This window comes from Channa argus, chromosome 7 (assembly GCF_033026475.1).
Source record: "Channa argus isolate prfri chromosome 7, Channa argus male v1.0, whole genome shotgun sequence".
In the NCBI taxonomy this organism is placed as follows: Eukaryota; Metazoa; Chordata; class Actinopteri; order Anabantiformes; family Channidae; genus Channa; species Channa argus.
Window position 1 is genome coordinate 23366348 of NC_090203.1, and position 15306 is coordinate 23381653.

At 41.8% G+C, this 15306-nt stretch overlaps 1 protein-coding gene across 1 annotated transcript in view; it reads right to left on the minus strand.

Moving 5' to 3' along the window:
• Nucleotides 1-14879, minus strand: part of znrf2b (zinc and ring finger 2b) — a 29032-nt gene extending 14153 nt beyond the window's left edge. The window contains exon 1 of the mRNA XM_067510367.1: nt 13928-14879. Coding sequence (XP_067366468.1) covers nt 13928-14348 — 421 coding nt within the window. The 5' untranslated portion in view covers nt 14349-14879. The remainder of the gene's footprint in view (nt 1-13927) is intronic.
• Nucleotides 14880-15306: the final 427 nt, after the last annotated feature.

A 15306-nucleotide genomic window follows, 5' to 3' on the forward strand; every position in this document is an offset into this window, starting at 1 on the left:
TTTATTAAACCTGTGATTGTAATTGAGTTTTCGTACCACAATAACACTGTCACAGATACAAGACTGAATTCTGCAGCTTCCCCCAACATCCCTGTTCCCTTAGTCAGAAATTACCCTCAGAGCACTTCTTATCCTTTCATCTATCATCTGTTGGCCTAATGGTTCTGCAGCAGGGGGCAAAATGTCACATATCACTGGTGACATCAGACAGAAGCGTGTAAACGTGTGTGTGTGCGTGTGTGTGTGTGGAGCTTCCACAATGTTAAAATGCATCCGCATGGCTGTGATACTGAAGGGATAAATAGATTAGTGAAGCCAGAAGCAGGCTTTCCACTGCTTGTCTGACCTATTTAAGAGAATCCCAGCACACACATCCAGGATGCCATCTCGCAAGATCTTCTGGCCATCTGCTGACAATTAGGAACTTGTATTTTATGTGTATTTATTTGAAAGAAAGAGGAGGATGAATTGCAGCTCTGCACAACACCACACAACAAGTCAATCTGAAAAATATTAAAAGCTAAAGCTGCACAGTCCCTGTGAGGCTGTGATGACTCATCCAGTAAACTATATGGGATGCTCTCTTCAGGAAATTACATTGCTGTGTGTCCCCTCATGCATGTCTTAAGGTCAAACCAGCTCCAACATTAAATCGTCTTACTCTATATCCATTCTAGAGTTATGTACACCAGCAGGAATATCTTCAAAACAAAGCTCGGATAAGTGTTAATAAAAAGTCTCACAGTTTGCTTCTATTTGTGTTACCCAACAGCAAAGTGCTGCTGTGGGCTGAGTCAAATCCACAGAAATGGATGCACATTCAAACTAAACAACAACAACAACAAAAAAAGCATCATCTAAAACATATGCTGCTTCGGGGCACAATTGTGAAAAAGAAGCAAATTCTTAAAATGACACAGAAGAAAGGAAAAACATTTGCGAAATGATTAAAAGGCTGCACTCCGTTCACCCTTTAACCCAATTAGGCCGATAAAAACTCACAATTACCATGGTTTGATAAAAGCATGGGCATAAAAAATTTTTTTAAACGGCCCCCTCCCCCCCCCCCCAACCAAAAAAAAAAAAAAAAAAAAAAGAAAAGTACATATTTTTCCTTGCTTGGAGAAAAGAAAAGAGCCTTTCAGATGCTTTTGGTTTCAGTAAGAAGAGGAAGAACAAAAAAAGGAAGGGCTACGACATTGTCGTGTTACGGTTCTTATCAAGAAAACGGAGCTTGGATAGTTTCTGTCGCAATGTTTCACTTTCAGCATGAAAACCTCTTTTGTTGTTTGAGAAAAAATGTCCACCACTGAGACATTTGTTACACCAATTACAGATACATCAGTTCCTATACGTAGGCAACCCAAATAACATTCTGTATTACCCAGTATTACTTTTATCTGTCACACTGGACGATATTGTCACACAATACATGAACATTGTTCTCCGTATGCAGTACTTTGACAGGTAGGCTGGTGGAAGCTTGGACTGGTCTAAGAGGAAATATGAACCACACAGATTAAGTGCTTAATAAGAGCCCTGCACTAAACCATGCATCGTCTGCTCTGTGCCTGTTTGTAATGTCCAAAACTATTAATTACTTTAGTCAGATGCTTTTGTGCAAAGTGTGACATGATGACTATTTTCACACCACTTAGGAGCGAGACTTAGAGACCACAACAGAATAACAGGTGTTCTTATGGTGGCAACCTGTGTGAAGCCGAGTTTCAGGGATTTTTTTGTACAAGTCAATCGTTTCAGAAACAATTCCAGCCTATTCAGTGTTCACAAAGAAGTTGAAGTACAGAGCTTGTGAATGTGTCGAGCTTCCTCAGTACCCAGGTTTGGTACTATTGGGATGGTACCGGTCTGTACAGAAACCTATTATAAAACTGACAATCTGGCAACCTGCATTTCAGCTAAAAACTGACATTAAAGCTACAGTCTCCAGTGTGTGAAATTTTATAGCACCAGAGATGCCTTGATGGTGAGGAAGGTGCAAATCCTCCTGATGTCGTAAAAGGAGGATTTGCAATGTTTGCTTCTAATGACTTCCACCATTCAGGGTCACTACCCGTGGTCCTCGTCATCCAAATTGGTACCACTATGTTAGTATTGGTGATGGACAGGTTTCTGTGAGGGGTTCCTTTCCCTTAAAGAAGAAAAGCTTGGTCTTTTCCAGGTTGGCCTTTGGGTATTGTGTAATAAATAAGATATTGTTCGAACATTTTTATTGCGACCACTTAATGGCTTCACTTTTGCAACCTCTAGGAAGAAATCTCAAAAACAATGTGACCACACATGGTGAAATCCTGCTCTAAGCCAGATGTAAAAAAAAAAAACAAAAACAAAAAAAACAAAGAGAATCTAGTTGACCCAAAAACCATGTACAGTATAAGTTTAGACCAGATACATAAGACATCTGAGGTATCACAAGGTTTGGTAAGATAATAGAATGCCAGCTTATCATCCTGAGAAGAAGCAGAAATGGGATTGGCTCTGGATGTCGACATGATTGATGAAACTGGAAGACTATAAATGACAAAAATGTGATGGATGAGCCAGCCCAGATAAAAATAACTTGGGTTTACGCTCAAGGATGGGGATCAATTGAATACGTTTACAGTACCATGGCCTCATGGGCCTCAGGGGGATGAATAATAACATGAGTAGATCATCTCAAAATTAGGTCAAATAAGATAACATTAAATATTGTATGACTTGCACCGAGTCGTTTTATATAATGGGGGTCGGAGTTTTACACCTCATATCAAATCTTAGATGAAACACACATAACGTTGGGTTTGTGTGCTAGTTTGTTTTGTAATAATTTGCGGTGCTCAATAGTGACTACTTGTACAAACAGTGCACTGTGTGGTTCAGTCAACTCTTCCTTTACTTGTTAACGGAAGTAAAAATATGTTGGGAAAAATGGCCTCCCCAAGTCTTAAACTGATGGAAAGTCTAACACAGAATGCATGGATGGTCCTTGCAGAGACCTTTTAAACAAAGCTGTAGATTTTAGTAAATATATTGGTCATCCGATGCCTCGATGTGGTTACTAAAAAAAAAAAAAAATATGTGATCGGTTTCCTTTAAATGCAGAGGCCCTTGGCAAGTAAAGTGTAATTTTAAAAATGTCATCAAATATTGTGTGTTATGGACAAATAAGAGACCAAAAAGTACAACATACAAACAAAACTTTTTTACTGTTTTTTTTTTTTGTCTGAAGCCCTAAACCTTTAACCACTACCTCCATCATGGACTATGCAGGCAAAAAGGTCTCAGATGCTGATGAAAAAGAAAAATGTTTCATGTTTATAACTCACAAACCCCTCAAAAAGAGGAAGTAGGAGTCTCACTTATAGTATGGTAAAAGGACATTACCCCAAACAGAACACGTATCTTAAAAATATATAGATGGACACTTTATGTATGTATGTCTTTATGTACCTTTTAATGTAGAAGACCCCTAAAATGACTGCCTTGATGGGACCCATCCACATACTGTCCCTTCAGAGACATGCAGACCAACACTTTAACCTGCTGTGGACTCACACTATCCTCACAAAGAGCATGTGCTCATTTGTAGTTAAAATGTATTGTGCTTCTTTCTAGAACTGCATCAATCCACCTAAACGTAACACAGTACACAACAACTCGTGGAAATAATCAAATACAATAAAATAAAAATCCATTTTATTTAAGGCAACTCCACCACAAATTGATTTGAGTCTTTCTAAAATCTGTCTCCTTTATTGTGCTGACAAAGTCCAATGTGACACATTAAGTGGAGCTTTTCATTGAGTCTTCAGTGTCTTAAAAGCCACTGAAACACACTGTTAAGCTTTAAAACCTCAGCACTCTTAATCTAAACTCCCGACAGTTTTCGCTGTGCATGCGCCACATAACTGCTCTACATCTAATCTGCTGTTCGGAGAGCATCCCATGGCAGCATGTTCATCATCTCACCTTAACCCAGCTCTCCTCCAGCTTCTGAACTGATTTTATTGATCACTTCGCAGTTCATTGACCGCGTAGGATGCAGATCATCTCCCTTACTCAGTGTATTACACACAAACGCCTTCCGTTCAAGCATAAGCACAAGTACAAGCGCTTGGAATCACTTTAGTCTTCACTTTACTGTCCTTTGGAAAAAGCCAGGGAAAATTCTCAAATAGAAAAATCTGGCAGCAATAATGAGAAGGTAATTCAGGTCATTCTGAGGGCAGATATTAGTCATGACCCAGCAAGTCACCTCTCTCCCTCTCTCGCTCTCACTCTCTCTCTCTCGCCCTCTGCACTGCGGTTCTCTGCCATGTGTACTGACAGTTTGGGGAATAAGGGGGACATTCAGATTCTTAGCTACAGTGTAGGAAAGTATATTTCTTACTCCACATTGATGAGTGGATTAAACAGTTATTCTGTAGAAATGATTCTTATTAGAGTCCTATTTGATAAAATGCTGTCGAACCTTGTCCCCTTGTCTGTGTATAAGAAGACAAAAATGTTGGAAGCTGACAGTTGCTGAGCTGAGAAAGACTTGTCCTTCTGATAAACCTCTAATTCATTTTACTGGCACCTGCAGTCCATGGGACTTGGAGAAGGTGAAAAAGGCATCGAAGAGGTCGGGGCTGAAGAGGCCAGCCACATAAAAGATCTATGAAAAAAATGGGTTTAAGTGGAGAACATGATGAAAAAGCTTTCTAATGTCAAACTAATACAACATTGCCTCCTGCCTATGTGTCTGTGTGTCTTTGTCTCTGCCAAACACAGACACAGAGCTCCAGCTGACAGCAGTGAAATTATGCCCAAGTAAATAGTTTTAGAAAATAATAAAACCTTAAAAATGAAAACTTATGGACATTCCTAAATAACAAATTAAAAAAAACAAATCACATTTTAATTTCAGGCATACTGTAATAAATGACATCATATCATTCAGGTGTTCATTTTATTGTGGGCTCTCAATGGTTTTACATTTAGCTTGTCACCTCTATAAGGAAGCCTACCAATCATAGGGTCGGAGGTTGTATCAATGTGTCCCTGGGCAAGACACTGATCCCCCAACAGCCCACTCCCATCACCAGCTGCGCAGTGCCCGGTCGAAATTGGGGAGGGTTGCGACGAAAAATAAGTACTCTTTGCCCAAACTGCAACATGGCTACTAAACGTTGGTTGGACAGCTGTTCCACGCACAAACAAGCTTACATGTGGCTGACAGTTAATGGAGCATTGCCACTACGACTGAGGTGGCAAATTCTTTATGCAAAGTAAGCAAATCTTTCAGACATATAAAAGGCTGTTGGATTTTCAAAACCAAAGGATAAAACCACCCTGAAACAGGAAGTTCTTATGCAATAACAGAAAAGGGCAAGGGAACAGGCAGACCGAGGCACCAGAGTCCCACTACCCGATGCTGCCTTTCAGCGTCAGTCCACTTCCCCAATTCTAATGATTAAAAAGATCTTAATGTAAAGCATGCAAATACCAGGGTGCTTGGGTTCATATGGTACCAGCATGGTTCAGAGATGGAGACTTGGTGCAACATGCTTCATCCACACATTAAGCTACCAGAACACATTTCCTGCAGTATTCAGACGAAGCGACTCACCAGCAGAGATTAGGAGAACAGGTTAAGAGCCACTTGGCTTATCTCATCACGGCAGATTTCAGCTAACCATGACTGACTACTGAAAACACACCTGTGGCCCAGCTCTGTGATGCACGATTTCCTGAAACCTCACACTGACCTGTGAACCACAATGGTAGTCGATAGTTTATGATACATTGTGCAGGTTTCATATCTAATTTGTCCTCGCTTATGAATAGTAAAAAGAAATAACCATCAGAGCGCTCTCTCTCCCCACTTGCCTCTTTGGCAACTTCAGTCTGACTTTAGCTCACTGCAGAAAACAGATGAGCACCAAATCTATCATAACTGCAGATGGACTACATGAGCCAAGTTCTCACACAGTAGAAACCACCTCCTCCTGCTCATTTTCAACAAAAGGAACAAAATAACACAGATACTGTTGACAAAAATACACAGGCAAAACTACAAATGGCTAATACAATGAGATCAACTTGATTTGGACCACCAGTTAAAATTCGCAGTGACCTTGGTCCTACCAGCTTCTAACTGACTAAACACACGCTGCGTACAATAAATCTGTTTGTCGGTACCAAAGATCTCCATTGTTGCCCAAACACACAAAAAGGAATCGAGCTGACACATCGCTGACATATTTCTTAATTCTGAAACCAGTGACCTTATTATCTTTAACAAAAGTAGTGCGATATGCTCCGATTCGGCACAGTTTATGCAGGTGTAGCGCAGGTGGCAGTCGAACACTTTTTTGCTTTTTTAAAATTACCTAGTTTTTGCACTTCTTAACACAGACGTTGCTGAATCCATAAAAGGTTTTCAGAGTAAAACCTGGACCTGATGAAGACAGTACTGTAAATTGTGTTTTCCCCCCAACTCAATCTTTTCTAGATTTGAGCTTGACTTGTTTTAAGTGTCAAAACCAATGAGGGAAATGTTCTTTCATATTAATTTCTCTACATTTCTGAACGGAAAAATGCATTTCCAATCTATAAAGTACTGCACTAACAATAATCCTGTAGCATTTTCAATCTGCCTCTTAACAACAATTTTACAACCCAATCAAAAGTCTAGAGTTCAAACCATCTAAGATTTAAAGTTGACATTTTCATAAGTGTCTGGTGTGTCAACCTAACCATCAGACCGTGTATAAGGTGAGCTACAGTATTCCACAAGAGCAGGTACTGTTTAACCTCAGGTCAAACAGGGACAAATGCTGCATAAGCTGTTTGCAGTCGGATCTTTGTGTAATGATCTACCTATTTCTGTTACGTAGTTCTAAGGATTCTGTCCTACAAATATACTGCAGTATTACTTATGTGCCTTTTACGACTGCAGTGTCCTCTGCACTGTACAACTACACAATTGACGCCCTTCACATTAAAAGGAATATTATAGGCAACATTACTAAATGTTTTGAGTCACATGTTTAAGCTCATTTTAGATGCTCTAGTGTTGTTATATCAACAAGTGGCTGTAGTTCATGCCACACTTCCCCATGTTTTAATAGATTGTTTAGTGCTAGCGTGATATGGGTTAATATGTAGCTATGACAGCCATCAGCATCAGCCTGTAGCGGGGTATAATCAGCTAGAAATGATAACATAAGTTGGCTGTGCTTGTTTAACAGTGTTGGAAACCCCTGCTTCAATGTGGCAATAAGGGGGCTGCACTCAGAAAACTGAATAACTGTGAAATCGACGATTGAGCAATTACAGCCAAAACACCATGACTGGTCAGATGTGTTGAGATGTGAAACTTAACAGCGCTGACTTCTTCCTCATGCTATGTTTTCACTTCACAAAAAAATGCTTTACTGCTTGTCATGAAATAAGAATATCATTTTTGACTACAATGATTTAAGTAGTGTGATGTACACTGACAATCTAAGGTGATAGTTGTACTGTGTGTTATTACTGAGGTCCCAATGGGTGGTGGGGTTGGTATTGGAGTGAGTTATATTAAGAGGTGGTTCCAATGTTTTGACCACCCAGTCTAACATGAATGAGCAAGCACTCAGCAGCAACAGAGACAAAAAAAAACTATCACAATTAGGGCAAAGGTGGATCCAAGTGAGGTGACTGTGAGAGGGGCTGAATTAACAAGTGTTTATTGGTAAAAATTCAATGATAAACAGAAATCGCTCCTAACAGGAGGGTACAAAGACTCATGGCAGGTAAAAGACTAAACACAAACTGTCAGCTCACCTGAACACCAGGGAAAATTAACTTAAAGAAAACAAGACGCCAAACAGATGAAATGTCGACGACAGGAGTGAAATATAGTAAACCAAAATAAACACTAGCAAAACGGCTGAGAAATAAAATAAGATACGGACGAGAAACACAAATTGCTAAACCAAAATGTACATACGGGTAAAGACAAAGGAAACTAACCAACAGAAACACACCAAACCGCTGACCAAAAGTTGCTTGAGACTAGAGTCCATTTGAGGGGAGCCAAGATTACTCCGGTCAGGTAGACCAAGAGATCGGTGTGATCGGGAAAGATGAGGATCTGGCAGGGAACTGTGGGGAAGGCTGGACCTAAAGACTGAGGGGAAACAGGTGCAAACAATAACAGAGGGATAACGAAAGGTAAAGTTAAGGGTCAGGACTAGGAACAGGAAGTGGGGAAAAGGGGCTACAAAATAAAAGTCCAAAGGCAGGAGGTGTAACTGAGGGCCAGATCGTGACAAAAACCCCCTTTAATTGAAGAAGCTTCCAGCAGTACCAAGCTCAAGGTGGGCTGACCACCTACAGCAAGGTTGCTGAACAATTGGAACAAGGCCCAGTGCCACTGATGGTCACATACTGTGCAGCATTTCACACTCGAACCTCCCTAAAATGCTCTCACACATGTTAGATGCGTAGGATAAGAGTTTATGAAAATATTGGCCCCTTAACCACATTCTGTGGAAATGTTTGCTGAGGCTTTTGCTGGCTGAGATCTGGGAGGACGAGGTGGCAGGATACAGAAGTAGTTTATACCACTATAGTGTTGCCTGTTGGGAAATCATTGTCTTAATGTCCACTGCTCTCATTCACTGTTAGGTTTTACAGTGCATCATTCTGCTGCATAAATTAGAAATTTGTGTGTGTATATGAAAACTAATTTAGGCAAGTGACTCAGACATTGAGGTTGACAAAATGTGCTTAACTCTGGCTGTAAAACGTTTAGCAGCTGCTTGTCATTTTTAGCCAACGCTGACTGCTGCATTTGCTGATTAAACTGTCAAACCTTGCTGGGACTGGTCCTTTCAGCTGTCACTAATACTACATTAATTCCGTGAGTATCTTATTTGTTAGAGTGTCTGTCAGCCAAACCGTGTTTGGGAGAGAAGATCCCCCACTCTGCAACGCCACTGTACAAGAGGACTGAGTGTTGATGTACAGTAGCTCCCGAAAACCTAACAGAGTGATACATCTTCACCCCAGTCAGTCTCTGCTAGAAGACACACGGTGTAAAATATTTCCAGTGAACTGGCTCATGTGTTGTGCACTTCACTTAAATGAAACAACACTAAATTGGAGCAGGAAGGAACCAGTACAAAGGTGAGACTGACAACGGTTTTATGCAAATGTCATATTCCAGCTGGTGTTGCTGTCATTGTAGAGACATGTCGAGAACCTGTTTCAGAAAATCAACAGTTACATTCAAGCTTTTCAAAAGGCTGAGTCCAGTTTACTATGAGCGTATTGATGAAAGTTAAACGTTTGCTTTTAACGGTCCAATTTACTGCTTTGTTATCAACCAATTATTCAAATATCTCACTGACAAGAGCAGAGCACTTAACATTATAAGCTTCCAGCTTTCAGTCAGGGACGGAGCAACAACTAAATCTAGAAACTACCCACATTTAATAGTTACAGACTTTGCACTAGGACAATATTTCTGCACACACAGACTGCAGGTGCAGGAAATTAAGTCCTCAGACAGCATGTAACTTTACTCAGAGTTTTTGAATGTGTTTGATTCTAGGATTCAAAGACATCCAGAGATCAGCCCAAACCACTTTATGGCAGCCTGAGGGCATAGTGTGCCTTCCAAGAGGAAAGGTTTGTGTGTGTGTGTGTGTGTGTGTGTGTGTGTACATGATTCAGCATGTTGCTGGTGTTATCTACAAACTCGAAAGACTTGCAAGCACTGTATCTTGTTTCACTTGCTGCCATTTCCTTACTGTGCTGAGAAGCCAAAATGTTGCCGCAAAACAGACTCATTAAAGAGCCTTTAGTTTCAGTGTGAGGCAGCTGATACCAATGAGGGGGGAGTACAACACAGGAGATGGACCCTGTGGACAGGCAAAGTTTTCTGAATGATTCTCCGAACAGGGCTGTTGCTTTCAATTTGAAACTTTTTATTGGGTTTTTAAGTTGCTTCGGATGAAGGGATCTGCCAAATAACTGTCATCGCAACCTGAACGACACCACCTCAACTGGCTGCTTTGGAAAGAAAAGAAGCGGCAGCGCTAGTCTGAGCTCCATCTGAGCCCTGCACCATACCTACAGTATAAAAGCCAATTCATTTCATAAGTGCTTTCCATATTTGTCTGCTCTTGTGATCCTAATGACTTAAACTTTATCATCACTGAACTCCATCAGGGCTGGGGCGAAAGCTCTGTGGAGATCTGCATGTAGCCCAAAAACTCATCACAAGTAAACCGTTTCATATTTGAAATATTTTGACTTTTTACATGTTGTTCAGTCAAATAAAACAAACACAGGAGCTCTTCTTCGTGCAGTTGCTATAATGTCTCCTGCCATGCACAAGTATAATGTGTCTGCGTACGGATCCCATGTCGATCCAAGCGAATGGCGGATGGTCAATCAATCAATGGTACTTGCCAACTTCAAAAAGCAACTGGTTAGTGAATGTCATAGATAATAAAATGACACCACGCCCATCTCCATAAATAGGAGTCAAACGAGTGGGATTTATTTTGTGACAAACCTTGATTTTTCATCTTTGATTTCCTTATCTTCACCTCCTGAAGCCGCTATTTCTCCAACTTGTTGACTAGTAAATCTAAACACACATTCTAACATCTTCAGGGAAACAGTGACAGCTGACACGACAACTTATCCTGATCAACATCGTTCATAAACTACATCGATTTGATATATCGCCCAGCCTTAATATGTTGTTGTGTTCCACATATTTCAAGCGTATTATGTGTTAGTCTGAATTCTATCAATATCAATCAGTTTTAGTCTGAGACAAATATCTCCAAATCAAGAACATTTAGGACCAAATCCTATTAGAAATACATGAAAAAAAATTTTTGTCAGCCACCACTTTACCTCGTACTGTAACAATTGTATTTAATTTTTGGCATCACTGAATAAACACATCCTTCTCTCTGCCTCACACACACACACACCCACACACTCCCAGAGTGAAATACAAGCTTTGCTTGTGCTGGGGAGAATTCAATAGGTGCAGATAACACGAAGCTGAATTTCTCGCATTTTCATCTTATCACAGTCGTTAAGGCTTCAAAACCATTAACAAAGAGAACACCACACTACCTGCAAGCACATTGTGGTGTGTGTGTGTGTGTGTGTGTGTGTGTGCGCATTAATGTCTATGCTTGTAAGATCACATTTGAGCACATCTTCAAATGCTGCCTGAGACTTGTCTTTAGGTTTAGGTTTAGACCCAGCTACTGATTAAGGTCTAGGGATAGGGAATGCATTATATCAATTATTGTCATCACAGCTATAGACTAAAAAAATAATTATAATTCGAGTGTGTGAGTGCAGAATAGATTAATCCATGCGCCCAGTGCAGAGGAAGGAAACTTAACAAGTTAATTATTAGGCTCCTGTCTGCTGACTCACACTCCCGTTAACAAGCTGTGTACACAACCTGCTGCATGTTTATTTTGCACGCACGTGTTTGCTTTAGTGAAAACAATGTCTGGGATGCACAATGACATGAAAAGCCCCCAGCGCGGTCTTTCGACTGAATAATGCATTATGCTAAAACAAACACTAAGGGACTGCGAGTGTCTCACAGTTAATTATCACTAAAGTGATACTTGTTAATGGATTATCTGCTATGTGTGCAGCAGAGGACACTCTCACGATAACTTCATTGTGGACATTTTCTGGATTCAGATAGGTGAAAATATAAAGACTAGATCATAAGTGGCACTTAATAGTTGAACGTTGAACGTTGTTTCCACTCAGAACAGGCCTACACTGTAAGAGATGAAGGCCACACGGGTTTCTGAGATATGGAATTCCAGCAGTCTATAGGCCACATTGAACTGGAATCTGTCAAAGTATCAGTATTTCAAAAGATCACCACCTTCTTTCATTAGTTGTGAATGAAAGCATATTTGTACTTTGCAAATACAACAGCTGGAGTCATTTTGCAGGTTGAGGTTTTGGAACACAAATAGCTCCCAGTCTCCCGTGTCTTTGGCTGCCACCCAGACAACGTGGATTTGTTCCTGCCAACACGGATCAGGTTTCTTTTCATCTACGTTGGTTTGAAAGAAACAAACGATTGATGAAAGTGTTCCACAGATTCCTTCTGAGAGACCTTGGAAGGAGGAGTGATCAAAACTGACATAATTTCTCAGAGGAATGTGAGAAAAAGGTGCTGCAACATCACGAACTAACAACAGCTGATAGAGGGAAATAGACAGTGTGTGATTTGGATACTGACTTCGCATTTGTGTTGTGATCAATTCCCCTTATTCTGACTTTTTCATCTGCATACTCATCATATAATGTGAAATCCATCTAAACTTAGTCTCGTATGGCTAATATAAAAAGTCACTAGATAGTGGCCCTGTGCGCTGGCACACACACACTCTGCTGTTTTTACAAGGATAAACTTTTCATTGTGGACAACAAGATGTTTCAATCAAGCCATCATATGAATGTATAAATCAACATGAACTGCTGTGCCGGAGTTGGGTATCGCTGATTAAGAGCGTGTTTGATTCAAACCTTTACTGCTTTTCACTTGTTGCTTTGCAATTCCGACTACAGAATTTGCCGTCAATGATAAAATGTCCATGATGTCAAACAGAATGACGGTTTGGCCCGAGCGAAGTAACTCCACGATTTAACTTTGTACTTCTTTTTCTCGTCTGTTCCTCGCTCCCCTATGAAAACTGTGCTTTGAATCAAAAGGCAAAGTAAAGTGGGAACTTCAGGAAAGCGCTCGAGCGCACGTATAAGCACATAGTAGGCTGCATGTTTAAAGAAATGCCACTATACATAAATCTGTAAGACTTTAGATGGAATTGCAATTTTTCCTCAATAATCCTGCTCCTGGGTGACACCAGGGAAAGCAGGAAAACGTCAATGACCAGCCTGGTCCATATGCATTAATTGCACTCCGGAGTAAAGTTACATTATTATAGACAACAATTCATCTGAAGCTGTATAATCATCAACATTTATGAAGTTATGATTAAAAAAAAAGATAAAGAACTCCCTATGTATTGTGATACATATCGTATCACTGTTGCACAGCCCTATTTCTCAACAAGCAGATGGAAATCACGTGATAAATGCTCACACTTCGGGGAAGGCTCCATCCACCATCATTGCCGATTTTGACAGTGGGCTCGTGCTGTTTAACTTAACAATGTTTTGCTCAGCTCACGCACATGAGTCATCCTCCTCACACATGAATGTCATCAGACCAACTGGGTGGGTTCTCACTTACTGGACTTGATCTCCATTGCAAGTTGCATCATCACAACAGTGTTTCCCTAGAGCAGGGGTCCCCAACATGGTGCCCGTGGGCATATTAAACTGGTAGCCCTTCACATAAGTCGGTACCCAAGAAGCAACTCTCAGTCTTAAAGTGGTTGGTGACCCCTGACCTAGAGGTTGGATCACTGCCCATTAACACCCATATGATATGATATTTAATCCCGTTTGGGCAAAGTGTTGAATTGTTCATACATGGAGAAGTCTGACATATTTGGTTAAAAGAACTAAACATGACCTCAAACCACTCAGATAGATGGTTGTAGTCGATATTATCAGCTGATTACAGACAGTCTCTCAAATAATCTACTTGCCCTACAACTGGGCTCCAGACCCTCACAGCTGATCTGAGCTGATTTTAACTGTGTCAGTCAACAAAAACATGCGTTGTGGGATTGTTTCTACCATCATTCTACGCATTTTCTAATGAAGGCGAACAGAAATTGTGTTTTATATTCTACAGATTTTACATAATCAGAGTAATCAAGTTTGTCAAAGCTTATTTTGGAGACACTGGCAGTCATCATTTCGGATGGCTGGCTGCGGGTCAGTGGGACCGTGAGCTGGGTCAACACTACATTACCTCCGAATAGATGAGGCGAGAGGTGTGCGGGTAATGATCCTATCAGCAGCCGGGGACCTTCGTGCCCTCTGCCTGAACGATCCCTGTCCGCCGCCGCCGCCTCCTCTGGGCTGCTGCCCGCGGACTCCGGGGAGCTGTAGGCTCCGTGGCTGTTCGGAATGTTGATGCCGGACTGGGGTCTGGTCCTAGAGGCTCCGGAGTCGCCCACAGAGCGGGCCCTTGCTCCGAGGTGCTGGCTGGTGCTGGACGAGGCTCCGGTCGAGCCGGACGCGCCGTGGTACCGCGCAGTTCCGGCCGTGGTCCGGCTAACGTTGCTGCCGTTACTGCTGGACGTGCTGGACGGTAGGTCCGAGCCGGAGTAGGCTCTGGTTCGTCCGTTTGCAGCTGGATTAGCAGTCGGGCTGCTCTGCTTTGCCCCCATGTTAACCCCCACGGAATCGGCTTTGAAATGTTAAAGAAGCGCAGTGTGAGCCGCTGCGGGACAGTGCGCCGGATTTCCGCGTGAGGAAGAGGGCTTTACAGGACACACGTCCTGGAAGAGAAAGGAAAACCAAACAAAGTCTGCGTCGCTATGATCCCATCGAGATTAGCAACATGCCACTTCGGGAAAAGTTGTGCCGGTCAACCGCGACAGGAGCTAAGGACGTGCGGAAAACTTTACACGCCGTCACCATTGTGCTCCGTCAGTGAAGGCTGTGCTGGTGCTGCAGGGAACGCGGATCCTTCCTCGTCTGAGCTGCTGCCGTGCCCGCTCTGCTCGCACCGCTGGGTCCTCGTCGGTGTCCGGTCCGCCATGGCTCCTAAGCAGCGTGGAGGAGCAGAGTGCCGGGCTCCTCACGCCTCCCCGCCTGACAACACATTGCTCAAAAGAAGGAAGTGATGCAGGAGAAAAGTCCTACAAACCCGTTAGACAGCGGCAGCAAGGAGACTCGGTGTGCGGACATGTGTCAAGCTGGATCAGCGCACAGGTACTTCCGCACAGAAGTTTCAGAATAAAACTAGAGTGGTTTTATTATTCTTAGTTTCAGGTGTGTTTGGCAGCCCACACAATTCTGCAGTTATATCAACTTTTTAAAAATGTTCTAATTTCTGGTAATTAGCAAAATAATGCTCACATCTCTGAGAACCTCGGTTCGGTGTGACATTTGCCTTGAACTAGACTATAGAATATGTCAGACTGCTAATATACTCAGAATGATATGTCCTGGCTTCCTCTCGCAGTCTAAAAAAATGCAGGTTAGGTATAACGGTCACTTCAAATAGTAAATGCTCTGCACTTATATAGCACTTTTTCCATGTGTTGGGACTCAAAGCTCTTTACACTGCACCTTATTCACCTATTCACACTCACAATCACACACACCGATGGGGGAGCTGCT